Source organism: Harmonia axyridis, chromosome 4 (assembly GCF_914767665.1).
Source record: "Harmonia axyridis chromosome 4, icHarAxyr1.1, whole genome shotgun sequence".
Lineage (NCBI taxonomy): Eukaryota > Metazoa > Arthropoda > Insecta > Coleoptera > Coccinellidae > Harmonia > Harmonia axyridis.
In genome coordinates, this window is record NC_059504.1 from 9,467,043 (window position 1) to 9,485,468 (window position 18,426).

Consider the following 18,426-nt stretch of genomic DNA (forward strand, 5'->3'; position numbering starts at 1 on the left):
AAAGAAATATGCCAATTCTTCATTCATTCTTCTTAATTCATAATGCTTCAATATTATTCAGATTTCAATCAACAAATTTCGATGTATTTGAAAAATTTACAATGGAATATAACCAACATATACTTCTTCGGAGCGTGCTCCCGTTATCAGTGGTGTCCCCCGAGGTTCTGTTCTCGTACTCATACTTTTTTATTTATTCTTATGACATTTCATCATTCATCGAATCCTCTCGTTCTATGATTGCCGATGACACCAAATGATATGATTACTCTTGCAACAAAAATCAATTCAAAAAGAAATGGATTCTAGTACGGATGGTGAAGCATCTGGTTGATGCCTCTGAATGTGGAAAAATGTTGTGTGTTGCATATTTGGAAGAACAACATGAATGCTTCTCACAGCATCATCAGGCAACTTTGATGTCCTGTGATTTGGGCTTGAGGGTATCATGTGACTTGAGCCGGCCCTAACCTATAGTCTCAGTGTGTTCAAAGGTGGGGCAGATTACATTTCAGCTTCAGAAAACGTTTACCGGGTTTGATATAGCTAAGGTCAGGATACCTCATCAATCACTCATCCTTCTGATCATGGAATATGCTGGTCCCGCATGTTTGTTGAGTGCATTCAGAATTTCTTACACAATCCGGATAGAAAAAACAATACTACTCCTACAAATATGTGGGATATGATTCTGTTCCAATTTCAATAACGAGATTGATTTTGGTCAGAGTTCAGAAATTGGAATGCTATGTTGTCGAAATTCAATACTGGTATCAATCTGATATGTGGGAAAAATTATCGAAAGAGAAATATTGCGAAAATTCTGAAACTGAGAACTCACTGAATAGTTCAACAGTCAATATCCTGCGTTCGAATAAAAACCAGGTCAACATCGCTTCAGACTTTTATAACAGTTCAGTGCTTTCGATATATGAATATTTCATCCTATATGCTCAGATAGAAAACAAAACCACTGTCAATAAAGGTCACTTCTGAAAAATTATTGATAAAATCGAAGATAAATTATATAGTGTTTCTCTTTGTGTGACTATTGAATAGATCTCATGATAGATTATATTCAATCGAGGGGGTTGCGTTGCACTGTGACCTAAAGGTCTATTGTGTCTCCGATCAGAGCTATTCTCGCCATAGCGTGATCGACAGCTCACCTTCCAGTTCCAGAGTTTTAATGAACTGCAGTATCTGGGAAGGCTTCAAGGAAGTTACTTCCTCACTTCCACAACTTTGTTGTCCAAATCAGATTTTACGGTGGCTAGCGATGGCGAGGCATTCTGTCACCAGGTGATCCGGAGTTTCTTCCTCTTCCCCAAAGATTCTGCGTTCGTCATTTTCAGCTAGACCCATCCTCATGAGTTGTTTCCTAAGGCTATAATGCCCTGTGAGGAATCCAATGGGGAGGTGAAGTATATTCTTGCTAAGATCCAGATACTTCTTGGGTATCGCAGTGTCAAAGTTTCGAAGAAACTTCTTGGAAGGATCCAACCCAGGAAGATTCCGCTAGGGTTTATCTCTTTCGGTTTTTTTCTTCTCCTGTAACTCTTCCTTGTGTGTGCATTTGCCTTTACCACAGAAAGGTTCCGGGCCAATGAAAGAAGTTCGTGCTCCTTTTCTGGCAAGTATGGTGACCTCTTCTTTCCCTTCAATTTCCGAGTGGCCGGGAATCCAAACTAAAAAGACCTTTGTTTTCTTGCCTATTTCATTGAATTTTCTTCGGAACTTCAATAACATCTCATGAGATACTGAAGATTAAATTAGCGGTTGGAAGAATCCACATTCATAAATTGAAGTTTTTGTGAGAATATGCGGTTGAAATGATATATGAATCTAATGTACATGTAAATTGGAGTAATCATTCAAAAGACCTTGTCGCATTACAATTAATGAAAGGCTAATTCTGTTCGCGAAATTGGATTAGCTCCACCTGCATATTAAATTTCATTAAGCCTGACTAATTGCAGGAGATATCGTTGCCAGCTTGTGGTTCGGGGAACAAGAACAGGAATCTTATGACTTCACTCCAGAATATCACTATTAATTTAATTACGGTGAACACTCCATTAAGTCAGACCACAATTCGATAATTCTGAACCAGAATGTGAAATATATGTATGATGGGATCCGCGAATTTTGGGAGTGAGCCGAAAAGTAGACGTAGGATTTAGAGTTGTAGGGATTCAGAAGACAACAATTTAATTAAATCTAATATGAAATCAGTTCCGATCCTGAGGTAAGATTCAAGTAAGTTATTCCGGTTCTAAGCAACAACTAATACACTAATTAAGACTATTTACTCAACTTTGAACATGAAATGATTATTCATTCGCCAACTGCGCCAATTTTAATTTAGCGCCAATGAAGAAGGAATCGCCGAAACTATTTTGAAGCTAAAGACGAATCGTACTACAAAAATGGTATGGAAAAGTTGGAAGATCGCTATAATCGCTGTATCGCCCTCGAAGGCAATTATGTTGAATAATAAAAAAAATCGAATTTCGCCAAAAAAAATGTGTTTTACTATGGTAGAGCGGGGACTTTTCAATTGGCCTGTTAGTCCCCAACAAGTAAAACAAACATTTTTCCAACATTATGTGTACATTTGTATTTCCGAGCAGACAAAATTCAAATAGTCGGCTACAATGCAAACGACAACAAAAAAGCCCACTACCAGAGAATAATGTTACTAATTCTCCCTTGAAACGATTCTCACTAGCTTCTCTCTTCACAGCTATTATTTGGATACTTTTGCGACCAGAGCACGCGGCGCATTCATCTGTTGTACTCTCGTAGGTTACTGCTAATTAATACGACTACGCATCGGTTACTGCTACAAACAGGAATCTCTAATTAAAACGGAATGGAGAAATGCATCTCCTCGCTCACCAGTGGACTGGGAGTTCAGAAATCAATTTTCGTCTCGTATAGAACTGACTCCGAGTCAGATTACATCTTATTATCCCGTTTTTCATTTGCTGAATTGAGAGTTCGGGGTATCTCGTTTTCGTGAGAATTATTAAAACACTGATGGACGATAGACGAGGACTTTATTGTGGTACAGCACTTTGAAACATCCTTGAACACTCTACTAACATCACCTCGTAACTAACTGCACTGAACTCCCCTTTTCCCAGTGTTATACCTGGGTTACAAACATAAAATCATATTGTGCACCGTGAATTTCTTCTTCCTTTTCTTATTCTCTAAGTTGTATGCCTGCGAAATGGTATCATGGTGTCTGCACACCAATTAGGGTAGAGGAAAGATATTCACTTATCTTTCTGAGAACCCTATGAATGAGAAAGTTTTATGCACAAGTACCACGAAAGACCATTGTTACACTAATGCAGGTACATTTATATTAAGTATTGTGACGACAAGTTAGGCTAGACACAGACATTATGTCTAATTGCTCTTTGTCGCCACAAGAGGTTTCTTTCTTTCCATGAAACAAACTATTTCATGTTATATTCGTTGAGATTTTGAGTTTTGCATTCATATGAAATCATTTCTTCAACTAGGGTTTTCGGTAAAATGACTAGAGGCAGCCGTGAAGTCTCGTAAAGCTAGTTGTCTTAAGCACCTATCAAAAAACATGCTGTGCTCGTTTGAAATGTTGATTTTTTCTTGGTTCTCTACCTTCTACCAATTTCGCAATAGGACATACTAACATATCAGTAGGTAATAGTTTCACCCCTGTGATATCTCTTGAATTCTAAAGTTTAAAAATGAAGACAAAACAAATCACAATTTTCCTAGGATCCCATTTGACACAATATACGTCCCGCAATCAATTTCGAACAAATCGAATTCAAAATTCTCATTGGGGCAGATTCGAACAAAGATGGCACCTTTATGTGAACAAAACATATCCATAAATATTTCGCAAGGAACATTCCATTTCCGGAGGCATTCCATTGGAGCATACACAGAGGTGGGAATCCCTATGAAAAATATCGATTTCTTATGACTTCCCTGATGTTAATATTCATTCGAATAAAGATCTGTTGGTGTGGAAACGCTTTAAGTCCAGACTCAGACATAATTTGTTATTGGCGAAGCCCAGACCAGACTGGTTTGCTCAACTTCGTAGCCAACCACTTTATTTTCCACAGAATGGAGGTCATCTTATCAATATGTCTTCGCTTTCCAACTTTTTATACGAGTATCTGCGGTTTTAATAAGTTAAGAGGGTATATTGTGTCCATCTCATCAAATACATGTTCGACAATGTTTTGTTGGACTGTAGAGATAATATTTATATTATGACTGAACAATTCCGTCGTGAATTTCTTCGATTTATGATTAAGAAAATTGAAGATCATACTAATTCATACAATTCATGAATGAAAAAGCATGAGCTGAAAATAATTCCCAATGAGAAAAAAGCCCAAATCCAACTTCAGAAGAGACTCTACGAACTTAGAACAGTTTGTTTTATGTAGGAAGGTTTGCAATAAAAAATATCATCTTAAAATTTGATCAACATGTAGTCATGTCATACAGACAAATTGACTTGTCTATCCCAGTTCTCTAAGGGAACATTAACAGAAAAACTTATGGTAGCCAGAACATTTCATTCTGATTCAAATAGTATTTCATTGTATAGAAATATACAACGATATTATCTTCTATTTTGATTAGTACCTTATTATTATTCTTGAAACTAAGAAGAAGTAGTATCCTTTTTTGCCTTATGTTGGAAAACTTTTATCATTAGATTAGAAAAACTCTATGAAGTTATTCAGTGAATGAAAACTCAAGTTATTACTCCAATGAAAATATATACAGCCGTCTAGTTAATCCAAATTTCAAGAAGCAAAAAAAAATATGAGGTAAAAACTGTGTATTCTTGAATATCGTTGTTTACAGTTACTCTTTGCATTATGCATTACCGGAAACGAAAGTTCTATTCGTTAGCATCTGCGTTGATGGAAAACTTGAAGAGGCTCTGAAAGCTGAGAGGACACAACCTCGAAACTATAATAGCAATCGTACAATGTTCACCGCTAGATGGCTCAGTTGGAATTTTGAGTATCTGGAGTTGAAAGGTTCGTTATGGGTTGATTTGAAAAAATCTGGAGGATGATCCTTTGAATTCAGTTGGAAATGCCTAGATAGATATTTTTAATTTTGTTCATTACAATTGTTTGGAATTGTCTTCCCATTCGTACGTTGAACAGTGAATAAAGTAATAGATAATTACTACTACCAATTTAGAATTTTAGAAACAGTCGAAGCGTTGGCTTTTTTTAAATTAATGGATATCGATTTGAAACCAATTCAATTTCAGAGAATTTTCAGAATTGAAGTGGAGGTAATCACGTATTTCTAATATTCTGAATTGTGACCAAACGAGATAATACCAGTTAATATGAAGTTCAATGAATTTTTTCCCATTTAATTTCGGCTGTTAGATTTTTCAATAAAAAAATCCAAATAAAATAAGAATTTAAAAATTAATGATAATACTGACTACTGACTACTCTATTGTCCAAAATATACCTTCTTCCTAGACTTCTCTACAAGGAATATAGGCAAGTATTGATGACTGAAGGGTAAATGTAGCGTTTTTTTCTGTATTGGCATGTGCATGATAGATATGAACTATTTCTTTTGATAATCAAATTGAGCAGCTTGGTTTATTGGTTGTTTTCTGAATTATAATTCAATAAATTTAATTATACAAAATTATTTGCTGATTCTCAAGTATATTTCCGATTTTATTTCAATCTCTAATTCAATTTTGAATTATATCGAAATTAATGTCATGAGGTACGAATAACTAATTAACTGTCATAATCAAGTTCATATTTTGACCAGTAGGAGACCCATAAAGAATGTAACTATTTCCTTACCAATATTTTGAAGAAATAGACCACTAGAATCTTTTCGAAAAAAAATTCTATTTACTGAAGGTTACGTTAATTTCATCATAAACGAATTTGAATGTTTCTGGCACCAAGTTGTATATTGATACTGCAGTTAGTTGTAATTTCACGAAAAAATTTTTCATTAATTATAATTTTTTTTTGAAAATCAATATGAGTCATTCCCTTGTTATCTAGAATTCCTCTGACTCTTTATTCCCCGAGTTCACTCCGAAATGCATTGGCTGACATGTTTCTTCCTCTCCGCAAGAACTTAAATCGTTTTTTTTTTTCTCCATCAGATCCAATCTAATTCCCTCCACGTATTTACAGGTTATGGCCACGGACGGAGATAAAGACAGGCCTCACAACATCGTCTACTTCCTGACAGGCCAAGGCATCGATCCGGACAATCCTGCCAACAGCAAATTTGACATCAACAGAACCACTGGGGAGATATTTGTACTGAAGGTAAGGTATTTTAGATCTCATCTACGTCAGTTTAGCTTCCTTCCGGGACTAGATACCTGACGTTTTTTGCTCTCAACGGAATACCGGAGTTTGTTAGGAACGCTACTGATTGATCCCAGCAGTTATTTGGGCGAGAAATGTTTCTGCTAAATCACTGAACTGGTTCTTGGATTTCTCGTGAGGTTTCATATATAGGGCTCTCAGCGATACGTTCGAATGGAAACATTCATTTTCTCTCTCACTGAAAACTTCCACTGTTTAATTCGTCAATTCGTGATTGAATATTAAAATGTTTAATTTCAATTATATCTTCAATTATCTCAATATCAATTCAACAATTTCTCATTTTAATTTGAGTTCAAAACGTTCCCAATTCATCCCTCACGCGAATGAGGCCCTTTACTTTCACTTCCAGTTATCTCAGATTATCTGACAGTATGAACTCAGCTGTCAGTTGCCCATTGCTATAGAATTACCGAAAGTACAATCATTTAATATTTCTATAAAATGTTTCATTGGCTACATAGAAACGATAAACTTTATTTGTTCTTGGCATTCGTCTATATTCGATAATTACAGCAGCTAAGTTAACACTGTTAGATTCAGTGAAGTGAAAATATTAAGACGTTGAGTATTTGTTTTTCTTGGTTTGTCCCATCTGTTTCGGATGTTGCTAATCAACATAGCCAGCTTTATTTCATTTATAACCAGAATGATATTTACTAACGATACTTCATCAGTGAGTAGTATTTTACACATTTGTAACTATAAATTTTCAAAACATTTCACATATATTTTCAAGAAATTTGATATTCTTTGGGATTATATCGAAAAATGATAAAGATTTGCGAATTAAACGAGATTTGATAATATTAGATCATATTAAAAGTTGATGACAAGGACAAAAACTGTAATAAATTATATTTTTTTGTATCTTGTCATGAGTTTTCAATGTACAAAATCATCTCACATCAGATGATACAAAATAGCCAGAAGTTGAAAAACTTTTATTCATCAATGTATACTCAATGTTGAACGAAGAAGTTCTTTTCATTTATCAGTAAGAATTTATTTCTTAATTCAAACTTGAATTTGCGATCCATCCTGTTCAATTAAGTCCAATTTGTTCTGTAGATATTAATTCTTCAGTCACTTGTTGATTCGATCTGTAACAGGAGTAATCCTAAATGAGATATTTCGTAGAATATTCATTCATTGCATGAAACAGGTAAATTTAAGGGAGATATTTACTTCGTTCTGAATTTCACAGTGCCATATATTTTGATATCTGCTGGGGAGAATGCCACTTCAATTTGCCCAGGGCATATTGCCATTTTGTTTTCGTCCCTGAGGTGGGATTTCGCACGAATTCTCATATTATTTTCAGGTGATCAGTCGAGTGGGAAAGTGAGTTATTATCTGTATTATGAATTTTTTTATGACGCAAAAATATAATTGAATTTGTTTGAGATATATTCTGATGTGATTTGATGAGGATTCGAAGTTCTATTCAGTCTGTTTGGAATGCTTCAAAAAATTTCGTCTTCACAAAAAGAATAACGTTTTTTTTCATCATACACTGAGAAAAGTGTTTATTTGATATTATCGGAAATACATTATAGTTAATGAATCATTTATTGGATATATGGACAAACAAATATTAGTTTCATGGAAATAAATAATTTATTTGAAATCCCACCAATAATCATCTTTCATTATTGCAATTCATTTATTTACGCATAACTTAAATCAATAATGCTGAAGATTTGAAGGAAATAAATATAGTTGCGGACTGCGGTTAATATATCATTGAATAATAATTAATAAACCTTATGTATATGTAATATGTATTCAGGCTGAATAAAAATAATATTTCAATTCAGTAATGGTAAACGTATTTCTTAGATAATTATTTTGGTTGTTTCTATCATCCGATTGTTAGGATCTGAGAAGAACCGTTTGCGAAACTAGTTAATTTTTTAGAGTTCAGAATGAGGATATCCGGGTTCGAACCCTAGTCATCTTGATTGCATCTGTTCACTCTAGCCACTGTTCTGCCAACATCACTTAATAACTAAGCAGGTACATACGATCTGAACCCAAAATTCAGTACAGATGTGCTAAGCGGCGTTCAATAAGCCCATAGTAACACAGATTTTATGTTTAAAAAGAAAATTCAAATCAAAGGAAAAGTTCAAGGACAGATCCTTCAAGAAGATGCGTTTCTCTTTGAGGGATGTGCCCTTAAACTTTTCCACAGATAGGATCGTTAGAATTATGTTAGTTTGTTAATTATTAATAAATCTTATATTCTGAGTGAATAAATTATTGAATTCTTGTAAGAGTTTATTCATGAATAGCAAATTTTCGTTAACTACCAGTTGAAAATCTATGGTATTTGTGGGGATAACGTAATTTCATATAAATTATTTATCTCCAAAATATATTAAATATTCTCAAATACCTTGTAAACTAATATTTTATTCTCTATTAATAAACTTTTTTGAATGCATAATTCCACTATTAATGAATATATCAAATATAAATCCGCTGTAATAGTTGTGAATGAATATCCTCCAAATAAGTGCTTTATTTATAAAAAAATATGGATTTTTCTCAGTGTAATAATATTATTATCCGAATAAATTCCAAAGAGAAACGTATCATTCAGCCGAATAAATATTAAGTTTCTCCGGATAAATCATCGAACGCAGTTGAAGAAGAACGAGTTTCCTGCTTCTTGGAGGGTGAATTGTAATTGGAAAATTTCGGAGATAATTCAATTAGGATTCTCTTGCTTCAACTCCACTCCTTCACCGTTATAGGCAATTCAATAAGGCGCAATTTTTCATTATTCTGCCGGCACTCTCTCCTCTGGGTTTGAAAGCCAGATTAACTCCATCTTTTCTTGATCAATTGCCGAATCGGATGCTGCGTTGGAACCCGTTCGTTTTTTTTTTTTTTTAATTTCCAGTGTTTATTGATCCATCGCGGGATCTGGAAATTAGCAGGCTGGGAATCCATTTTGTATTTCATCAATACTACAATCTTTTCATACTACAAAAATAAATTTCAACACTCAGAAGGGGCTGTTCAAATTAAATTTTTTTTTGGTAAAACATAGCAAGGAGTAAATTATTGAAATTTGTACAAAAAAATGAAGAGTCTACAATTTTTTAATTTGCTAATGATGTATTTGTCCACCGTCTTCACACTTCAACACGTTTCGGCATTGATGGAATAATATGGTATATTGGTATCTTGAGGAATACTATACCAAGCTACCTGTACTTCATGTCTCAGAACCGCCAAAGTCCGTGATAGCTGGGGTAAATTTCCGAGTCTTCTACATGATGTCTCAAACATGCTCTATCGGCGAATGATCGAGGGATCTGGGCGGTCATGGCAAAATATCCACATGGGTCGCTTCGAAAATATTCAAACTAACTCTGGCAACAAGAGATCGGGCATTATCTTGCTGAAATATTGGATTCTCGAGCCGGTTATGGTAAGAGAGAACATATGTCTCCACTATTTCTTGAAGTTAACGCAGCGCTGTCATGTTAACTCGAATGAAGACTAAAGGTGACCTACTTGCATGTTTAATAGTACCCCATACCATAACGCCTACTGTCCGGTGTACATGACGCTCAACATCAAATTGAGGTTCACTTCTATCCCCCCGACGTCGTCTTATTCTTTGTCGGCCATCATGTGCACCCAAGAGAATCGAGATTCATTAGAAAAGACGACCTGATGCCATTCCACATTCCAATGTTAACGTTCTCTGCACTATTGTAATCGTTGCCGGCGATGCTCAACCGTCAGAGGTAACACAAAATGGGGTCGTTAATGCTGCAGTCCAAAAGACCTTATCCGGCGGTAAACCGTTCGGACATTTAAGGATGGCCTTGTTCTCCTCACCACTTATCAGCCAAAGATCGATTTGTCGTAAATCGGTCTCTGATGGCCATAAGTCTTAGACGTCGAGCTTGAACTTCATTTGTGCCCCTTCGACGTCCGGTGCCTACTCTTCTTCCATTTTGGGCGTTATCAAACCAATCTTGACAACATCTCATTACAGTAGTTGGATTTCTGTTCGTACGGTTAGATTTCTCAAAATGACAACCCCGTTAGTATATTTACACTTATTGAAAGATTAGATTTATCAATTGATTATGTTGTGATTACAAATGAAAACATAGTTGTTTTTACACCCTCATGAATTAGGATGAAGTAGAAAATATCAGTTGGATTATTTCATTGTTTTTTTTTAATACTGTAGGTAAAATTAAAATGGAATTACCACATCGATGCATTAACGAAGAAACTTGGAAGCTTGCTACCTTTTTATCGATTGTGCTCTTGGTTTTGTGACACCAAGCAGCAGAAAGTTTTATACATGGCAATCGTTCAGTCTTTGCTTCCGTATGGAATTTTGGTCTGGGGGAGTACCACTAATGTTCACATGAAAAAAATCGAACTGATCCAAAGTATATTTCTCAGGATACTAATGAGAAAATATTCTACCTACCCGTTAGATGATCTCTATGAAGAATCTGAACTGCTCGATCCCAGACAGCTGTACTGTGCTCGTATTCTTCAGTACTATTTCAAAACCAAAAGTAACCAAGATCTAGTGTTTCACAGCTACGGAACACGGAAGTTATTTTATAAAGTACCAAAAATGCGAAAAACTATTGGTCAAGATCCTTCGTGTTTCTTGCTCCAAGGACATATAACAAGCTACCTCAGGATGTACAGACAATAACTACAGAACAGCTCTTCAAGAAAACTAAAAGCGATGGCTTTTTTCTCAGTCCTGACAGCGTTTAGCTCAATTGGTCGATTTGACAAACGCACAGATAAGATGATACCAAACTTATTGGTAAACTTCTTGACTTCTGTTAAGTCGTATTGGAACAGCTTCAATCAGGAAATATTTTCAAGTCAAATAACCATTCACAAGATTCGTCTCAAATGGTTACAGAGGGAATTTTAATATCAAAATTAAATAAACGTACAAGTCAGATTCTTGTGTTACAACTTATGAATTAGTATGTATCACTGATTCCAATAGAGTAAGAAAACCTGACTGAAAATGTTTCACCAAAATAAAATCCTTCCCGTACCAAAATACCTCACGTTATATCAACAGGTACACACTATATAAGGATCGTAACAAACGTAACCCCAATATTCCCTGCTCCCCACCAGGTTTACTCCATTCCCGGTATTAAACCCAGTAAACCAGGAATGAATAGCATGTATAAATAATAGCGTTCCATCTGCAGACCCAACCCGCTGCCTAAGCCGGCAACGCCGCCGACGGTCAACGGGAATGGACGGCTCCCCTGGGATACCGTACCGGGGCCATTTATTCAAATTTGGTAAAAATCACGCATCTACCGCGAATATCGGAAAATTCTATCGGTTATTATGTCCCGTTTTCCCCGGCACGGTATCGGGAAATGGAAGCCCTCGCCTCTCCTGAATATGTTTACGGCCATTGTCTACGTTTTCTTCCATTTTTCCCTTCTTTTTTTATCTCGTCGGTCTTTCGGCCACGTCCCGTAATCGTAATTCAATTTTTTCCCGATACCTATCTCGACGCGGACCGTTCGTCGTTACTCATTGTTGTCGAATTTTCATCCGGAAAAACCCGGGAAAATCGTGCGGGGCGTTGTTAACGCGTTTCCAGGATGCCAGTGTTCTGAAAGACTGAATTCGATTCGAATATTAGTGCTCGTTCATTTTTTGTTGAAGAGGTATTTTTATTCGATCATATTTCGCTTATTATTAGTAGTTTATGAAGTTTTTTCAAATTTTCCTATCGGATGATTTTTTTTTGATAGTTGAAAGCATCGACTGATTTAAAACTATTTATCATCATCAATGTCAACTAATGTAAATTCTCATATAAATTCATTGATTCGATGTTCTAGATTAGAAAAAGCTATCAGTTAATAAATAGACTAACACCTGGAAGGAACTGTTTACATTTGTAAGGTTTAAGGTTTTTTCATGTAAACAATTTTTGTAACTTAAATATTGTAGTCGTTTTCGCAAGTTTTTTTAAATTTAACAACAAACCAGCTGTTCGAGGAGATCCAAAGTCGATGTTTAGTTGTTGTTAAAATGCCTAGAGCACGTGTACGCGTAATTTATCGCCAGCTAAGCGAATTTGAAAGAGGTCGAATTATTGGGAGGTGGGGTTGTCATTTCGAGAAATAGCTAACCCTACGAACAAAATCCAACTACTGATATGAGATGTTGTCAAGCGTGGTTTGATAACGCCCAAAATGGAAGAAGAGTAGACAACGGACGTCGAAGGGGCACAAATGAAGATCATGATCGACGTCTAAGACTTATGACCATTAGGAACCGATTTACGACAACTCGATCTTTGACTGATGAGTGATTAGCAGAACAAGGCCATCCTGTAACTATCCGAACGCTTTACCGCCGGATAAGGTCTTTTGGACTGCAGCATTATCGACCCCATCTAATGTTACCTCTGACGGTTTAGCATCGCCGGCAACGATTTCAATGGTGCAGAGAACGTTAACATTGGAATGTGGAATGGCATCAGGTCGTCTTTTCTAATGAATATCGATTCTCCTTGGGTGCACATAATGCCCGAAAAAGAATTAGACGACATCGGGGGGAAAGACGTGAACCTCAGTTTAATGTTGAGCGTCCTGTACAACGGACAGTTAGCGTTATGGTATGGGGTGCTATTGCACATGCAAGTAGGTCACCTTCGGTCTTTAATCAAGGTAACATGACAGCTCTGCATTACCTTCAAGGAATAGTGGAGCCATAATGTTCTCCCTTACCTTAACCGGCTCGAGAATCCAATATTTCAGCAAGATAATGCCCGACCTCATGTTGCCAGAGTTAGTTTAAACTTTTTCGAATCGAACAATGTGTTACCAAGTAACGAGCTTTCGATTGTTATAAAATTATCTCTTCTATTATCAATTTCCTAGAGAAATTACTACACCCACACAGTTATAACACATGATTCAGGTACGTATTAAGGTCTGTTATATCGATGATTTCTTCAACTTCGTTCTCCGACCAAAATCCATCATCTAAGAACCATTATTCTTTATCAAAGTGGTATAAAAGATATGCCACGAATGCCAGAACGTTGATTACTAAAAGTGAAAGATCGAAACACCTCCAAAATTACCAAAAAAAAATTGAGGAGACAATTCCCTTTCATATTTGCATAATTTCGCACATATACGAAATGATTTTCCGTATAAATTCTCCCTTCCCTTCAATTCGCAGCCTCTTACTCTTCCTCATTCCGGGGCTCATTTGCTGATTCGACCTGAAAAGTAGAAAATCACTACTGCGAATACGGACTAAATCGCAAAATAATGTAGGACGTTTCCTTGCCAAAGGCATTCTGCCTGATAAATGGACCTTCATCAAGTCGCCTTGTCTCCTCAACATACGGATCTCATTACATCGTAATATATAACATCCGTATATTCTCGAATATTACTACGGTTCATTTTGTGCAGTGTACAGAAAGGTGCTGTTTACCCAGCAGTCTGTTGAAATTAAATTCGAGATATATCCGAATGAAACAGATGGTTCTGCTCTCGTCTCTGCTGCAGTTTTTTAGGTTATAAATTACGAGTATTTGTGTTGCAGCATCGAGAAGTTCTAGGTGCATAAATTCTGTACAAAAATTGATTACTTTTCGGATATTTTTACTGCAGTGACCTAAACACATCGACGAAAGTCTTGGTCCCCCGAAGTTCCTCAAGAAATGAACAATATTATAAAAGTTTAATGAGTCTTCTTGATAAAGGATTTTCAATATATATCAAATAATTTGACAACTTTGTGTCTAATCCTTCACAATAATATATATGTATGATATATTCAGTATATATTTGTCTTGAAATATATTTCAATTCTAAAAATGACAAATTTAATAATAAACCAAAAGAAAATTCAAAATGACTAAAACTGTACAAATTGAGTAAACAGTTAACAAATTGAATAACTAAATTCACATAAAGACAGACATACGTTTCGGAATATTTGTATTTAATAATACAATTATTTCTCTTCAGTGCCTTTTAGTTCAACAAAATTACTGAATTTACAAACTCACCACTTGTATATCTATTTCACAAAAATTGCAATTGAGAAACTACAAACTAACTAAACGTAACGGTTGTTCTAGTAAGGATTCGGACCGTTTATTCAATTTGTACAGTTTTAGTCATTTTGAATTTTCTTTAGGTGTGAAGATTCCACACACAAAAAATTGTCATGTTACATTCAACAATTTGATAGTTGATAGGAAAGGGGGGGTTTTGTATGTTCTTCGCGCTTGTTCCGTAGGAAATTTAAAATCAATTAAAAATAGTAGCAAAATGCAGTGAAAATTGCATTTTTCTTGAATGTTTCAAAATCTATCCGTCATATTTTACTGCAATTTTGTGTTCACTCGAAGTTCACGGATAAAATAAGTTATACCATTTATTATTTCAAACTAGATTGATGTCTCTTCGTCCGTTAAACCTTAATTATAATTACTAGATAATGTATATTACCCCAGGCATGTGTTTATGGATTAGAGGATACCTATATTAGACGCTCCACTGTTAAATTCTCGTACATAATGTTCTGTTCAATCTGCTATAATGGATATCTGATGTATGTAGAAACCGACCCTTAGTCCTCTTGAATGGCAAATTGCACCAACTTGTCTTTCAAGACAGTATGATCTATTGGTTGAACTGATCATTAATTTATAGTCGACTAGTCTCCTCGAATTAAGGCAGGCTTGGAGACTTGAATTCTGTTTTCTTCTTCATGTTATGTTTGATATTGATAGCTCCATATGTAATGATAATGTTATGTTTGAAACATTATGCGGAATATATATCTTTTGTATAGCATGACATAAAAATGATAAAGCACCTTGAATAACTTGTATTTATTTAATTTAGTTCTATGTTATACTCCTCGAAGGGTTTTTACATATGAATAAAACATAAAGGTACGTCAGAAAAATTGATATTGTCTAAATTATTTGTGAAAAACAACTTAAAATTAATACAAGATGGGGGTTTACTTTTTGAATAGTTTTACAGTGAACCAATATCGGTTGTACTGAACTGTTAAGAGATGTCTTATTCGTTCTTGAATGTGTCTAAGGCATTTCGTTTTCAATTGATTCACAATGAAACCAAATTTCTGTTGTGAATCTCAAGAGAATTACTGAAGTTTGAGAACGCTTGAAAACGAACATGATGGGGACTACATGTCTACCATAAAAATAACAAATGCAAAACACCCTCGGTTCGAGAATATTCCATTGCGAAAATCCACCTAAATTTCTAGGAACCACGAATTATTTTGTGGGCGTTCCGTCCAAAACTTTATGGGTTAAGGGTGATACTCAGTAACGGGTGTTTTTTTTCGAGGTATACAACTTTAAGTTGGCATTACTGTTCAAGATGGAGACCGATTCAACAGCTGTCAAGTGATTTATTCTCAGTTTGATTTGGCAATTCATCGTGAATAGACTCATGTCTGAACAACTCTTGCAAATAGTGCAATTTCATTTCGAAAATAATGGTTCTATGCGGAATACGTATCGCGCACTACGTACATTTTATTTTGTTCAGCGATGAAGCGCACTTCAGGTTGAATGGCTACGTCAACATACAAAACTGCCGCATTTGGAGTGAAGCTAATCCTCAACTGTATGTCGAAACACTGTTACATCCAGAAAAACTGACTGTTTGGTGCGCTTTATAGGCTGGTGGAATCATTGGTCCGTACTTCTTCAAAAACGATGATAGCCAGAACGTTACAGTCAATGGTGATCGGTATAGAGCCATGATTACTAACTTTTTCATTCCTGAATTGAACAACCATGATGTCCAGGAGCTGTGGTTCCAACAAGACGGCGCAACATGTCACACAGCTCGTGCAACAATCGATTTATTGAAAGACACGTTTGGTGACCGCCTAATTTCACGTTTTGGACCTGTGAATTGGCCTCCAAGATCTTGTGATTTAACACCGCTAGACTACTTTCTGTGGGGCTATGTAAAGTCATTGGTCTATGCGGATAAGTCACAAACCCTTGACCATTTGGAAGAAAACATTCGCCGTGTTATTGCCGATATACGGCAACAAATGTTGTAAAAAGTCATCGAAAATTGGACGTCCAGATTGGACTACATGGATAAATAAAATCCATGTCAATCGAATATCCATCGTTGTTTTATTGCAATTTAAAGTTCTATAGCTCTAAAAAAAACACACTTCACTTCCCCTGATACTGTAGAGGCGCTAAAGGTGTGGCCCAGTTGTAAGGGAATAAAATTGAATAACCATGATATAAAATGAGACAAGAGGCAGTTAACGGTCAGTCAAGAGTTATTGTATTGAGATATTGAAATTAAGACGGGAATATCTTTTCAATCCTGTGTACTATAGCATTTGTAGACTTTGTGGAAAGATGTGTGTGTAATTTAATCTAATAATAATACTTAATCTAATAATAATAATAATTTAATTTGAGTAAGGATTCGTCATCAGTGACTCAAACCTTCTCTTCAAAGACCATACCCGACTCAAAATTCTAAACTTGCAGACATTGTGACGAAATTATGAAGCGATCGGTCTGCGCTCAAAAATGAATCCGCTCATCAATTATCATCCTCAAGTTTCTCCCTGAGCTCGAACAATCGACAAAAACTTCCAACAATAACTCCATTCAACATTGTTTCTTCTGAAAGCCAGTCAGCCGTCCCTTTGAACTCGTTCACCCCTATCTAACTTATTCTTCTCCGAACTTTTTCATAGGGCCCGCTATTTCAGACTTCCCGTAAAAATTTTAGTACCTTCTTATGAACGTAAATTTGGAACTGGGCTGTACGAACGAAAAAAAAGAATTTTTCGGGCTGAAATTTCGTTTTTATATCCTCTCTACGTGAAAGGTTTGCCATTGTTGAAGGTCATTCACGAATTGTAATTAATTTCACTTCTTTTGTATATCTGCAAGAGTAATTTTACTGCTTCGGTATCGATCTGAGTTTCTTATGAATATTGATCGAGCTAATTTGATTTGGGATTGAAAATCTACAGCCCAAAGGGGTCCAATTCTTGTTTACTAACCCTTGAAAATTGAACGTTGATTATTCATAAGAAAACGATTTTTCTGTGAAATGGCAACGGCGCATAATTCAGATGGCGCTGAATATCATTCACTAATAATCCTCAGGATGGCCGGAACTGGTTTCTTTGATCATCCTTCGGGCATAATATGCAGTATTGATCCGTTTACACCTGAGGATATTCGTTGAATAAAAAAACGTATAACTGTGAATCATTATATGTTATACTTTTATGAAGCTATTCCATTCGAGAATAAAACTACAGTTGTATTTCCAATTTTATTTCCGATTTAAAATGAGTTTTTACCAAGTGAATACCGAGTTGATTTCCTAAAATTCGAAGCAAATGAATATCCAAGAATATAACTGCAGTACTTACTGTTTTTATTGGGAGGCTTGATTATTTTCTTTTTTATTATCATTATCATCTAGTCTCTTTTTCCATCAATTTCATCCTGACTTATATTTCTATAATCTTCAATGTATGTATGTTATGTTTTCTGTATGTTGAAATATTTTTTCCCTATTTCTCTGACATTATTTAATTTATTTTGACAAACAGCATTCTTGAAAATAAAGTATTTGATATTATGATGTATTTAGCTGAAATAAATAAAGTTGCATGTGAATTCAACTATGAATGGATTGAAATAAAACCATCGTATGTTAGACACTCTGCGTGCAATTACTGAATAAATGGATTTCATTCCAAATTGCAAATAGGAATATTGTATCGAATTTCCGTCATAGCACACAAATAGAATCCTATCTTGCTGAGACCGGTTTAAGTTGTATTGGAGCAATCCCATCTTTATACCCTGGACTATCAAAATTCCTTCCAAATCGTATAGAGAGACAGATTAGTTGAAATCCTCTTCTCTATTGCTCTACTCTTATACAATCAA

General features: G+C 35.4%; 1 protein-coding gene across 8 annotated transcripts in view; it reads left to right on the forward strand.

Moving 5' to 3' along the window:
- The window catches only part of LOC123679232 (neural-cadherin), a 473,272-nt gene that overhangs the window by 436,343 nt on the left and 18,503 nt on the right, over positions 1–18,426 (forward strand). For all 8 annotated transcript variants that reach the window (XM_045616696.1, XM_045616701.1, XM_045616693.1 and 5 more), the window contains one exon: positions 6,219–6,356. In XM_045616696.1, the coding sequence (XP_045472652.1) occupies positions 6,219–6,356 (138 nt within the window). The remainder of the gene's footprint in view (positions 1–6,218; positions 6,357–18,426) is intronic.